Genomic DNA, 14,169 nt, shown 5'->3' with positions numbered 1-14,169 from the left:
ATATTATATCTTCTTTATATATATATATATACCTTAAAATATCTCTAGCTTACTTCCATCGCTCAATACCATGTAAAAGCTATGATACTGGTAGTTTTACGATGTTAGCTAAGGAATGGCAAGAGAAAATTATCTGTTAAGAACAGATATATTTTTTCCTCCTGAATATTTTCAACCCAGAGTTGGTTGAATCCAGATTCAAAACTCGTGATACAGATGACAGTTGATTGTACTAAGTTTTCCATAGTCTATGGATCACTTTCTTTAGTTCCTTCAATGGAACTTTGCATAACAATGGGAATGCCCAATATCCAGTCTAATATAGGAGCCAGAAGCCACATGTGGCTCCTCAACATTTTAAATGCAGCTAGTGCAACAGAGGACATTACTTTTAACTTACTTGTCACTGAATTTAAATACTGACAGGAATACTGACTATGACACTCGGAAGCACAGCTCTGGAGTCCTGAGAATATACTGAAAAGGTATATTCTCAGCTCTCTCCTTAAACGTGTATAACACACACCTAACAAAATTCATGAAGACAGAGTGAAAGCAATTGATTATATTTTCTTCTCCAAGTTCCTGTGCTTCCCACAGACAATATTACTATAACCTTATGCTTTTATATGCAGTAATTTCCAGTTTTATGAGCTAATGCTGGGGTTCCCACCTTCAGGGTGTTTATGGGTACAGCAAACAGGAAGACACTCACAGAACAGAGTACCCCAGAGCCCCCTTTTTTCTAATTTCAGTATTGATATTCTGCTGTCTCCAAATGCCTTTACCTATACCACCCTGCTTTCCCTTTACCCCCCTCAACACAGAAGTCCAAGAAAACAGACTGTTACCTCCTTGTGCAGGCCTGCATAGCAGAATGAAGGTCAAAACATGCATGGAGATGAACAGCAAGAAAGGTAAGTGGCTGCTGGGAAACACTGCAGTCTCAGCATCCGTCTCCCTTGGAAACTGGAGAAAGCTTGCTCTGCCACTGCTACCCAGCAAGCCAGAGGCAGAGCTTGTAATTTGCTAAGAAGCTGTTACTAGGAAGGAGGGAAAGGAAGGGGGGAGGAGGGCAAAATCTTGGGGCTCAGCAAGCCAATGCTGCTAATAGTTCCCAAAATACCATTCCATTATATGCATATTTTTATATACTGTACCAAACCAATCAATACTCCTTGTCATTTGACAGAGGGAGAGGAATTCTTCCTTATTTGAAAGAAGACAGAGCAGAGAGGTGCAGCATTCCTATTCTGGATGCTATTTCATCTGCCCTTGGGCTACCCTAGATGCGGCATCCACTCAAGTGAGCTGTAAATACTGCCTCACTGGAGGCCTGGGCCCAGCCAGCTGGCACATACCAAGAGAGGAAAAGAGACAGATAAGAGAGAACACATGACAGGAACGCAAAGACAAGTTCAACTCTGCATAAAGGGGTTAAACCTGGATAGGAGAAGACTGTAAGCACTTCTCAGGCTGAGAAGCTACAAGATCAGGAAGATTTCCACATCTAAGTTTGCTTTCTGCAACTTTTGGGGGAAAGGGTTTATTAGCTTACAGGTTACAGTCTACTATCTAGGGAAGCCAGACAGGAACTCGAGGCACGAACCCAGAAGCAGGTACTATAGCAGAGGCTATAGAGGAGTGGTGCTCACTGGCTTGCTCCCCGGCCTTCTTCATACATCTACCTTTCTTATACCACCCAGGACCACCTGCTCTGGGGTGGCACTGTCTTCAGTGGGACAGGCCCTCATCAATCATTTAGCAATGTCTACAGGCCTATCTGATGGGATTCCCTTTTCCCGGGCATTGTCTAGGTTTGTGTCAATGGCACAAATAACTGACCAGCACACTAGCATATGCTATATATTAAGGTATGGTCTGATTTCACAGTTTAGTATAACTGCATTCTAGGGATTATGTGCCATTGTGGACTCTTACTCAGCACTGATGTCAGAGCTGAAGTTCAAGCAAGGAAACCTCTCTATCACTCCAGTAACCACAAAGGGAAAGAAAGACAGCTACAGAGAGAACAAGGAGGGGGCATTTCCAAATCTTCTAGACTGGTACTATCAGGGACAATTTTGCATGTCCCATTCCACAAGGAAGGCAGAATTATCTGGCCCTAAATGTCAACAGTGTGGAATCTTCAGCCCTTGACTATAGCACATTCTTGGAGTAAAGGATCAGAAGATAAATCTTTAAGCTATGTGTACCCTACAGCGCTCAAGCAGTCATTGATGAGCATCAAGGCAAGGCTATGAACCCATGGCTGCCACACTGCACTGCAGACATTAGCATACACAACAGAAACCACATGTCCTTCAAAGTCTAAAATGTTTACTACCTGGCCATTCACAGAGAAACTCTGTAGAGACCTAATTCTAGCCTCCAAGTCTTACCGCTCTAACCTAGAGCTCAGAGAACTCTTTTTGCTGTACATGGCCAACAGGACTACATTTGTGACCTACCTTCAATCAGCAGAGTATAATCTTGAGTTCTCCTCCTTCTGAACATTTGCTCAATAAAAAACATGCCAGTGTTCAGAGCCAAAGCCACTTTCACAAATGACAGTGCTTTACTTATGTAGGTCACTTTACAATTAGTTCATTGGTCACAGCAGGTGTTAGTGATGCCAAGAATGACAGATTCATGTGCCAACAAGGCCAGTGCGTGCTGCTCTACTGTATACCCACAGGCTATACCATCGAGACCTGACCAACTGTTTCCAACATTTATCACTGAATACAGAACAGAGCAGGGTACCATCACTGGTTTACTGCTTAAAATAAGAAAGCCAACAAATTCTAGACACACAGAAATCAATTTTTTTTTTGTTTTTGCTTTTCAAGACAGGGTTTCTTTGTGTATCCCTGGCTGTCCTGGGACTCACATTGTAGACTAGGCTGGCCTTGAACTCACAGAGATCTACCATCCTCTGCCACCCAAGGGAAGGGATTAAAGACATGTGCCACCACCTCCTGGCAACTCAAATCTTAATGGGAAGGATGACAGAAAAATTATTAAGTATCTATATGATAAAATTTACATAAGCATTACCAGATAAACTAAAAAGTATTACAGATGCACAAAGCAGAAAACACCTGAACTTAATCAACTAAAACAAGAACAACAAAAACAATGTCAAATTACTAAATACACATTCAAGAAAGTTAAAGAAACAGGAAACCAGAAAAGCCTGTAAACAAAAGACCAAGTGTTTCACTAGTAGCTAGAAAATGCCAGCTTAAAACAGAGCGAAGCTACTTTATCTTTCTTTGATTGGCAAAAAAAAAAAAAAAAAAAAAAAAAAAAAAAAAAAAAAAGAAAAACCTAACAGAATGTTTCAAATATAACCCTGTTGTAAATAAGAGAGAAATATGCACTCACCATTTAGACTCATAATTCCCTTTTAGGAAGAACTAACTACCCATGAGAAACTCTTGCATATTTATACAAAGAATATGAACAAGGGTACACACAGCAGTATTATCATTAGTATCATGAGAGAGAGAAAGCCCTTCAATGTCCATTAACAGAGAAAACAATGGATCATAGTATAGTCATGTAATGAACTAAAATAAACATTTAGAGGGAAAAAACAATGGCGAGGGAAACAGCAAGTTGCGGAATGTCAGGAGTGATTCAGCACATATGAAGTGTGAACCCGTGAGAAGCCTGTGTATGAACATGTGAGATGACAAACACTACATTCCCAAGTGGGCTGCTTTCAGGGTGGGAGTCAGGGAGGGCGCCAGGGGAGAGAGATTCAGGAGTTCTTCAACCACATTCTTGATGCTTTCTTTGAAAAGAATTGAGGAAAATACAGCAGGATGCTGGGATATGGCCTTGTCTGAGGTTGCATACTTAAGCTGTTTAATAATTTTTATAAGAAAAAAACTATACATATCATGACATAACTAGAACATGTATAGATGTTAGCAATGGTCTTGCTGGTGGTGAGAATATGCATTGTTTTATCAAAATAAGGTCACTCCGGAACACTTTATAAGCCAATGGTTAAAAGATTTTAGGTTTGAAAAACTTATAATTAAGCCTAATGTAGTGGCTCATACCTGTAATCTTAGCACTAGGGGAACAATAGAGGACTGAGGCAAAAAGTCTTGTCACAAGTTCAAAACTAGCCTGTGGTAGAATGAGCATCTGTCTGACAAGAAAGAAACAACTGGCCTTTCATCTACAAAGGACTGTTTCGAGTAATAGAATATACACTGAATGAAAAGACTAAAAGGAGGACATGGTTCCTCCTCAGGGTTTGAAGTTTTTATTAGAGCTGTAAGGGAGAGCGCAGGCAAAGGCAGAGGCATCTGGAGGAGTCCACAGAGAACATGACCGCAGACTGGATGGGCCATGTGAGGAGAAGGAGTAGGGGAAAGGAAGAGCCAAGAGCCAAGAGGCCTGGAGAGCAGGAACCATCAGTGGTGGCCAAGAGGCCAGAAGGGCTGGTAGCCAAAGTGGCTGAGGTTACATAGGGAAGAGCAGCTGGGGGAAGGGCTTGTCCAGGTGAGGTACGCCAGGCGGGAGGACTCAGTAACAGGCAGGGGCTGAGGGAGACTGGTGGCCAGAGTCCATTTTGATATATTAATAGGCACCTCAGTTAGCCAGATTGTCCTGGGTTTGAGACTGAACATACACAATAGGGTTTGTGTTTACATCTAAAGCTTTATGGACTATACTTGGTAATCACATGGGAAGCACAGGTGCCCTCCAACACATGCCAAATGCCACTGTCCCACATGTAGACTTCAACAGTGAGCTCAAGTCTAGTGAATGGAGATCCCTTGCACTTCATCCATCCAATGCTAACCACCCCTCTAAAGTCCTAAGAATGCGGGCATTATTCTGTCATTACAACATTAGGAGACAGCATTGTGCCTACTCTGTAATGGGTACTCCAAACCATTAGCGAAAGGAATTAAGGTTCTACATGAAACATGGAATCTGGGTGAGTACAGTTATGTTCCTTATTATGTATAAATTCCTATTCCTTTGGTAATTTCCTACTTCTTAGTTCATCTGGTAGTGTGTGGGTTCATTTATTCTCTTTTTCATTCTTTCTAGACATTTTCCTACCTTATCTTTTGTTTTATCTACCCTGGACACCATATATAAAAATGAAGAAGGCCTGATCTTGAGCAGGATCTATGGGGAGATGTACACAGTGATAATCAGGATTTAAGAGAAAACTGCCAAAGAGTCTTCTGGAGAGAAAACCTTACATTATTTGAGGGGCCAAGGAATGAAACACCACAGGAAAGCAATGATCAGGACCTAAGAAGTAAGAGGCTTCCTAAAAAAAGGGGGTGGGGCCATTTCCTGGGGCGCAGTTTCTGATTTGAAGCAGAAGTCAGTGGCCTGGCCGTATCTGCAGAACACAAACTTAAGGGCTTGAGTTAACAGAGAGCGCTACAGATGGAGGAGAGGGGAGAATGGAAGGATTTTTGGTTTGGGCATCAACTTCAGGGCCTTGTACATGCCAAGCAGGTACTCCACCACTAGGCAACATCCGCAGACAGAAGGAAGAAGCGACTTGCTCACAGGCTGAGAGAGCTGAGATGGAGAAGGCTTCTGGCAAGGGTTTGCTTTGGTTCTCTGTCAGCAAGCTCTTCTTGTTTGATCTCTGAATTTCTCAATTTGGTAGCACATATGCAGGATAACATTTTTAAAAACCACATAAGAAGAGACTTTCTCTGTTTTAAAGGCCAGAGGGATAAATGGTTTAGTTTGGCTTGCTGCTACCCTTTTTCTTTAGGGAACCGAGAACCCTAAGAGAAATACCTGTAATGATACTTGAAACAGATGGAGAAGGAAGGGGGACGGGCAGAGGGGAAGGAAACAATGGCCACAGATGATCCTCCTGTGGCATGCCTAGGAAGTCAAACATTTCCCTACACCTTGCATGTGTTATGAAGAGCACCAAGAGATCCAGGACAGAACTGACAGCTGAAGCAACTGGAGCAGATCTGTTAAAGAGGGAGACCCCTGGGAAGATGCTTGCATGTACAGAAGAAACAGGAACTCAAAAGACACAAAGAAGGAACTTCAGAATGGCAAAGGGAGACAGGAAAGAACGGTATGAGAGGTCATGACAACTTTTAAAAACAGCAGTGAATTTCATAAAGTGCTGTTGAGAGTTCAAGGTAAAAGAAGAGATGACCATGGAATTAAATTGTTAAGGACATGGCCTTTGCCAGAGCAGTGTCACTGGGCTGGCTGGTGGAGCAGAATTTCTATTTTTATAGGCTGAAGAGTGAGTAAGAAGCTAGGAAGTGGATAAAGTGAAATTAGAGGTCTTTTTCAAGACCGACAACAGCTAAAAAGGATGGGCTTGGTAACGTCAGAGCGCAGTGTGGGGCCAAGGTGAGTCCTAAGATGGGAAAGAAGTGTGTTTCCAAGGGCAAGTCACGTCTGTGCAGAGTACACTTCTGTCAGAGAGCAACTGAACTTGTGGTTTTGCTTCCCATTATTTATGACCTGTGTGTGCTAAGAGTTGTTTTAAACACAATTGGTTTCACTATAATGGAATGTGGTTCCTGAAGGATCCTTGAGGCATCCCTTCATTTTATTTACATGTCAGTGATCAGTGGACCATTTTCAGCACCAGTGCATGGGGACTGTGAATCACACGCTCCGTCTTACCCACCTCAGGTTAGAAGAGAGAGATTTCCTAAGAGGAAATGAATCAGAGAGGTAGGTAAATATATTGCCCAGAGTTATCTTAAGACCCAAGGAAGAAAGGGTGTTGTTTGGAGAAGAGTCCAGGTCATTGCTGTCAGCTAAGCCCTATTTGTAAATACTTCTTAAACAGAAATGTCACCCAATCTCCAGGACTCTGCCAAAGATAAAATTCTTATAACCAGCATCCTCACCCAATACTGTACATGGCAACTTGTCTTTTGATTCTCAGAAGCCCTTCATTTCCCATCAGATTTGAAAGAAGATAGAAAGTTTCCATTTGCTGTGTTTTCAGAAGTGACAGCTCCCCTAATACTCTTTTCCTTGAAGTATTATGGTCCTTTGAAAGACATCAAGAGATCTGCTCATCAGGCTTGTAGTGTCAAACTCGTGGTATGGAATGGTCCAGCTAAGCTTAACCTCTTAGATGCCTTTGTGTGATGCTTCTAAGTCAAATAATGGCAGTTGAGTGCTAAAGACCTGGTTTTAAATCCTTGCTTTTTCATTACTAATTTTGATCATTCAAAAGTTCTTTAATCTATCTGAGCTTTAATTTTTACATGTACTATGGGGAGGGGGGACTGTCTGGGCATATAACAAACTTTCAAAACATTAATTTTTTAAATCTACCTAATCTTTTCATATATATAAAAGCTCACTCAAAACCCACCTCCATCAAGCCTATTCTAGCTATACTATCCTCCATCATTGACCTTGGTTTTTTTCTGAAATCCTAATATATTTTCTGGAACACACTGTTGAACTAAAGGAGATAATGAGTATATTAGAGATCCCCAATACTGAGAGTACAAGGTATGGCATATCCCTTTCCTACCATACCTATAGCTCTTAGCACAACACCAAAGCACACTGTTGCTCATTAGACAGTCACTGATAACTTAGGATCCCATAATTTTGGCATCTAATACTATCTATATAATCACTAACTCCGCTAGTTAGCCAGTGGTGAAGCCCAGACTGGAGAGGTTACACAGCTTGCCTGTGAAGGCATCAACTGCTTTTGGAAAGGTAAAGTATGCATCCTGCTTACAATCCAGGGAGCTTTTTACCCTGTGCCTGTTGCTGTCCTCTGAGGAAGTACCTGGAAATCCACAAGGGCTTTTTGTGTGCTAGAAGCTACCTGTATCCCCTATATTACAACACCTAAAATGGAATAGAGAAGATGTGCTCATCGGAAAATTGATCCAAACACAAACTAGAATCTTTGAGGTCATGCATTCAAGTAGATCCACTGACATTCCTTTGCTGCCACCTTAAGGGCAGGAAAGATCACTACAATTTTATTAAAAAATAAAACAACAACAACAACAAAAACAAAAACCATTGATCTAACATCTATGTATGAGGCTCTGTGATATGAAGAAAACTCTATAAAAAGCAACAGTTCACAAGTTCACAATGCAGAGACAAAAAGCAACAGCATACCATTTAACTGGTCAAATCAGTCCTAAGAACTGTGATAGCAAAGAACACTGGAGAGAATTCTGGCTTCAGCCTGGAGCTAGGGAGCAAAGCAGTGAACAGTAGATTTAAAATGAAGGGCTCTTGTTGGCACAGAAAAAGACTTTCTGAACAGAACACCATTGGCACAGGCTCTATGATCAACAATTAATAAATGGGACCTCGTGAAACTGAAAAGCTTCTGCACAGTGAAAGACACCATCTTTTGGACAGAGCAGCAGCCTATACAATGGGAAAAGATTTTCACCAACTACACATCTGAGAGAGAACTAATATCGAAAATACATAAAGAACTCAAGAAAGTACATATCAAGAAAGCAAATAACCCAATTGAAAATGGGGCACAGATTTAAACAGAGAATTCTCAATAGAGGAAACTCGAATGGCTGAGAAACACTTAAAGAAATGTTCAACATCCTTTAGCCATATATAATGTAAGTATATGATATGCAGGGCATCTGATATATGACCCCATGTGAAAGGGTCGCTTAACCACCAGCCAAGGGGTTGCGACCCACAGGTTGAGAACCACTAGACTGGAGGGGACAGCTAGAGCTCATTAGGAAAGGAAATAAAATAGTTATGGCTGGATGGTGGGCTGGAATGGGAGGATCAAGTGGAGAGGGGGAGGGTGGATGGGTTTGTGGGAGGAAACACAGGGAGAGACATCTAAAATTAGGGGCCATTTGAGGGGTATTATGGGAACCTAATACAGTAGAAACTTCCTAAAATATATACATATATGAAGGTAATCTAAATGAAATCATCAAACAATGGAGAAAGAGTCCCAACTGGCCATCTCTTGTCACCAAGTGAAGCTTTCAGTACTGGAACTGGGGTACCTCTAATCAAGTTGTTGGTCAAAGAGGCCCCATGGAAATCTCCAAACAACCCAGGCTGTTACCAAGACAGGTTGTTCTCTACAAACTGACAGCAAGGCACCACTGCTGAAGACAGTACCTGCACAATTCATTGAAGACGGGGATGTCGAACTGGTGTCTACAATAGAGCCTTTACCCCTACATGCCAGCATCTTTGGTACAGGAACATATTCTCTACACTCTCAAAAGAGACACTTAAACACCAATCCAGCCACAAACCCTTTATTTACAATGGTGTACTTCCTGAAAAATAAGCTTGGGCAATAGTGGCACAAAGCTTATGGGAGTAACCAACCAATAACTGATTTGACTTTTGCAAGCCCACTCTACAAGTAGGAAACTATACCCAACACTGCATGGATGATCAAGAACTTGAAACTAGATAGCCCAGGAACCTAGGTTAAAACCAAATAATAATAGTCTACAAAAAAAACTCTGTAGTAATAAAATGACTACTGATGATATTCTGCTATATTCATAGACCAGTACCTTGTTCAGCCATCATCAGGAAAGTTTCTTCCTGAAGCAGATGGGAACAAATAGAGACCCAGAGCCAGACATTGTACAGAGAGTGAAATGCCTTAGAACACTCAGCGCTAATGATCTCTCTTCATCACATTCCCTCTCTTCAGAGCTCAGGGAACCCTGAAGAAGAGAAGGTGGAAAGAGTGTAAGAGCAGAGGGAATGGAACACGCCAGGGAACAAGGTCCTGTATATCAACTGAGCAAAGCTCATATGACCTCACAGAAATTGAAGCAGCAAACACAGGGCCTACACAGGTCTGCACCAGGTTCTTGGCCTATATATTACAGCTTTCAGTTCAGTGTTTTTTATAGGATTCCTGAGTGTGCAAACAAGTGGGTCTCAGCCTTCTCTTGGGCTCTTTTCCTTTTGTTGGCTTGTCTTGTTCAATTTCAGTGTGATAGTTCTTGTATTCCCTTAGTTTGTTTTTTAAGAATGAATGAATGAAAACCTAGCCACTAGGGTCAAGGTTAACAACTGAACTGTCACTTACACCTGCTGGGAGAGGGAAAGTCAGTTCTCTTCAATAAAGTGACCATGTGCATATCAACCACTCCAGAACAGGCCTCATATTCAGGAGTAGTTGACCAACATAAATGGACTCCATAGTTTTGTGTGTGTGCTTTTATTTGGTTGCAGTCTAGCATTTTTTATTTCTTTTTGTGTGTGGTTTTGTTTTCTTGGTTTTGTTGCTGTATTGGGTTATTGTTTTTTTGAGAAAGAACTTAAAAGTTGAGTGGGTTGGGAGGGAGAAAGGATGGAAGGACTGGGGGAGGGGAAAATATAATCAAAATATATGTAAATTTAAAAATTATTTTTTAATTTTTAAAATTTTCTTTTTATTCTTTGTGTATTTCACATCATTCTTCTCAATCCCATTCATCTTCCCTTTGTATCCACCCTCTGCCATTGCAACACCCCCCCAATAAAATAAAATTTAAGAAATCCCATCATGGAAGCTGCAGTGTGATACAGTGAGTCCCACAGTAAACCCTTTTATCTATTTGTCTTTACTTGCAAGTGTTCATTGCAGAGTCATTGGTCTGCTTTGAGGCCTCTGGTTTCTGCTACACTATCGATGCTGGGTTCTCACTTGACTCCTCTTGGATATCCTGTTGTTGCCCTGTGTTGTGGAGATCCTGCAGCTTTGGGTCTGCAGGACTTGCCCCTTTATGTGCTCCCACTGATCATAGATGGGGTGGATGTTCAGGTGGGCCAACATGTAACCCTGGTTCCAGGCCTGGGTAGTGGTAGGTTGGTCAGCCTGCCAGTTCTCCCCCATCCTCACCACCAGGGTGAGCTCTCCAACATTGCCCCAGCAATGAGCAAGGGGTGGGTTCATTTCTCCTGCTTTCACACCCTCCGGGTTGGCATTCCCACACCTGGACCATCAGGGCCAGCTCTACTGTGTTGCCCAGGCAAGGTGAAGGGTCCAATCTCTGAGTGCTGCAGCAGGTGAGGGGAAGGACCAGCTCTCCTGCTCTTATGACAGGTGTGGGGGAGCAGACATCTCTTCCCTGCCCATACCACAATATGGCAGATGAGGGACAGGGTCAGATCTCCCACACTCAGATTCTTGGGCCAGTTCACCTGTACCTTATCAATAGGGTCAGCTCTGCTGTGCTGCCCAAGTGGGGTACAGGGTAACTTTCCTGAGTGTTACAGCTGGTAAGGGGTAAAAATTATTTTAAATAATAAAAATATAATAAAAAACATGGAAAGCCATAAAGAAAGAAAGAAAGAAAGAAAGAAAGAAAGAAAGAAAGAAAGAAAGAAAGAAAGAAAGAAGGAAGATGAAGGAGTTCTTATGGCATGAACAGGTCATTGCCTGTTAAATTAAAAAATGTGAGATGGAGGAGGCTCTGTATAGACAATTAGGGAAGAAATGTCAATTTTTCATGTGAGCAAAGTAATACTCTAAGCAGAGGCACAAACTATTGGTGGAAGAGAAGGATGGGTAACAATGACTGGGAGAAAAGTTCTAGATAAGTAAGTAGATTTAAAGAATCTGATGAAGGCTGGGTACAGTGGTTTGCACTTGGGGTTGAGGCAGGAGGATCACTATTTTTTGGCCAGTTTGGTGTACATGGTGGGACTCCATCTTAATAACCAAACAAACACAAGTAAAAATGGAAAAGCGACTAAAGAGGAATTTCTTTGCAGAACTAATGAATCAATCAGCAGTGCTTCAAAGTGGCCTGGCTCCGCACCATTTTCAATTTGGTCCAGAAACTGCTCCTCTGAGCATAAAGATTAATTAGAAATTTTTTTTCTTACATATAGAAAAAAATTATTTTCATTTAAGATTAATTATGGATCCAGCTATGATTATAAGCAAGTTCATATCTGGTAATAGATCAACAGCCTTATTTACACAGACCTCAAATCATTAGTGTCTTTATTTTGTTTGAAGGTCAGCTGAATTGCAATCTACCTAGCTTCTTGGTAATTGCCCTAATGTTTGGACAGTGATTTTCATTTAGTTAAAATTATATTATGTAATATTTAAGACAAATAAAAAAGATAAATAATACAACCAATACCTGTGTATTATTAGCGTCCAACTTAAGAATAACAGACACAATATTAATTTCATCTTTAAAAGATAAGAGCTTTCCTGGATCTTGAAATTTTTAATTAGCTTGTACTACTTTGAGTCTTGGGTATGTTCCTTACATATTTATGCCTGTTCAAATTAATTATGATGTGAAGAAATGTGCATTCTAAGCCAGTAATCCTAAACACCTGCATCTTATTCTTACCCCCTCCTTTTCCAATCACACCAATAAAACAACCAAGTTAACTTTCCAAAGAACTATAAGGAAGAGGAAGACCAGCATGAAAGCATGTATTATGTATCTAAAATGTTAACTGTCATAACAACTGAAAGCATGAATCTAAGGTGTCAACTGTCACAGCAATGTCTGTGCTGATTCTGCCATTCTACCCCAGCACTGACGTCTACGCTCAGCTATCTTGAGCAGCCCTAAGTGGCCAGAATGGGAACCCTAGAAACCCATGGCAGGGGTTTGACTCCATTCTTGGAGCACACAGGCAACTTCTTGTGCCTCTGATTTCCACAGAAGAAGGATTCAACTGTGTGGCCAAAGCATGCCAGGGGAGCTACAATGGACACACCTTGCCACATACCTGTGCAAAGGGCCTTACCAGAAAAAAAGTCAAGGCACAACATCTCAGCCCCTCCCACATGTTACTAGTATAGGTCTAAAAAAACCTACTTCATCAGAAGGAAATTAACTATAAAAACAAGGCTGATACAAGCTCTGAATGGCAGGTGTTAGGTGAGTGTGCCCCCATCTTAAGTGGCTGAGCAATTGGGGTACTGTCACCAGAGCTTTCTGCTATGCTGGTGAATAGAGTTTTGTCTTTTAAACAAGTGTGTAGTCAAGAGGAAGAGGAGGAGGAGGAATTTTATAAGTCTCTACTCCTGAACCATTACGTGGTGTGTTAAGGTATTACATGAGAAATGTTCTTGTTTCTGGAAAAGTGCAATCATGTTCCGATAACAATATTTAGCAACAGAAATGGCAAAAGATAATAGACATTTTAATTTAAGACTCAAGTCTCACCATATTACTCTTAGCAGACACCATCCAGGCTTCCTTCCCAGAACTGTTCACTGGAGCTAAACCACACTAATGTTTTGAAACAGCTTTACAGATTTCAGGGTTCATTTGTACTTGAAGTGTACTGCTCAGCTGTTTTCAGTAATTCAGTTATGCAGACATTTCCATAACAAATCTGAAAGCATTTTCATCTTCCTCAAAAAGAAAAACAGAGTGTTCCTGAGTAAGGAGATACCCTACGAAAGTCAGTTCCTGACATCATCACACTCAGATCACTAGTCTGTTGTCTCCAGTAAGTACCCAAGTGCTGAGTGAGTTTCTAGGATCCTCTTCCTGGAGAAAGAAAGAGCATAAGAAGGGTCCTGGGTAAGGCTGTCACTCACTTTGCTGTCAGGACAAAAAATGTCTCCTAGTATCTAGAAATACACCAGGGCAATGTGTGACCCTATAAATATGGGTCACTAGTTTGCTATGCTTCATTTGATTGTCTCTGTAGATACCGTGTCTACAAATGGAATGTTTGTGGCGACCTTACTTCTAGAACATCTAATGCTGCAATTCTCCCGCCCATATGTGCTTCTTTCACATCTGTTGTTGCTTTTTTTTAAAAGATTACACACACACACACACACACACACACACACACACATGTATACACACATACATACATACATACATACATACATACATACATACATACATGTGTGTGCGCGCGCTCTATGTACACTTTTATGCCAGAAGAGGGCAGATGGTTGTATTCTCTGAGATTAGCTGCGTCACTGATGAACGCAGCTGCACCAAGCAAGACTGCCAACATGGCAGACAGCATGTCCGAGTGAGGAGTCTTCTGGGAACTTGGGAGGTGAAGGGGAAAGTCCGCACCGCTCCAAACAACACTCTCAAGTCAGGGGCCAGTTAGTGCAAGTGATGACTTCAAGTGAAGCCAGTGCTCACTCGCTATTATGACTTTCCTAGGGTACCTAAGAATCCCATTAAGTCT

At 41.5% G+C, this 14,169-nt stretch overlaps 1 protein-coding gene across 5 annotated transcripts in view; it reads right to left on the bottom strand.

The window, feature by feature from the left end:
• Positions 1-14,169, bottom strand: part of Ppp1r12b (protein phosphatase 1 regulatory subunit 12B) — a 219,607-nt gene that overhangs the window by 94,000 nt on the left and 111,438 nt on the right. The window contains exon 1 of one of the 5 annotated variants that reach the window (XM_036201909.1): positions 852-916. The exons of the other annotated variants lie outside the window; for them this stretch is intronic. Within the exon in view, the coding sequence (XP_036057802.1) occupies positions 852-871 (20 nt within the window). The 5' untranslated portion in view covers positions 872-916. Of the gene's footprint in view, positions 1-851; positions 917-14,169 lie in introns of those variants that run through there. 5 annotated transcript variants of the gene reach the window in all.

Source organism: Onychomys torridus, chromosome 11 (assembly GCF_903995425.1).
Source record: "Onychomys torridus chromosome 11, mOncTor1.1, whole genome shotgun sequence".
Classification (NCBI taxonomy): Eukaryota; Metazoa; Chordata; class Mammalia; order Rodentia; family Cricetidae; genus Onychomys; species Onychomys torridus.
The sequence above is the reverse complement of the archived record's forward strand: the minus strand, read 5'-3'. Positions and strand labels throughout refer to the sequence as shown.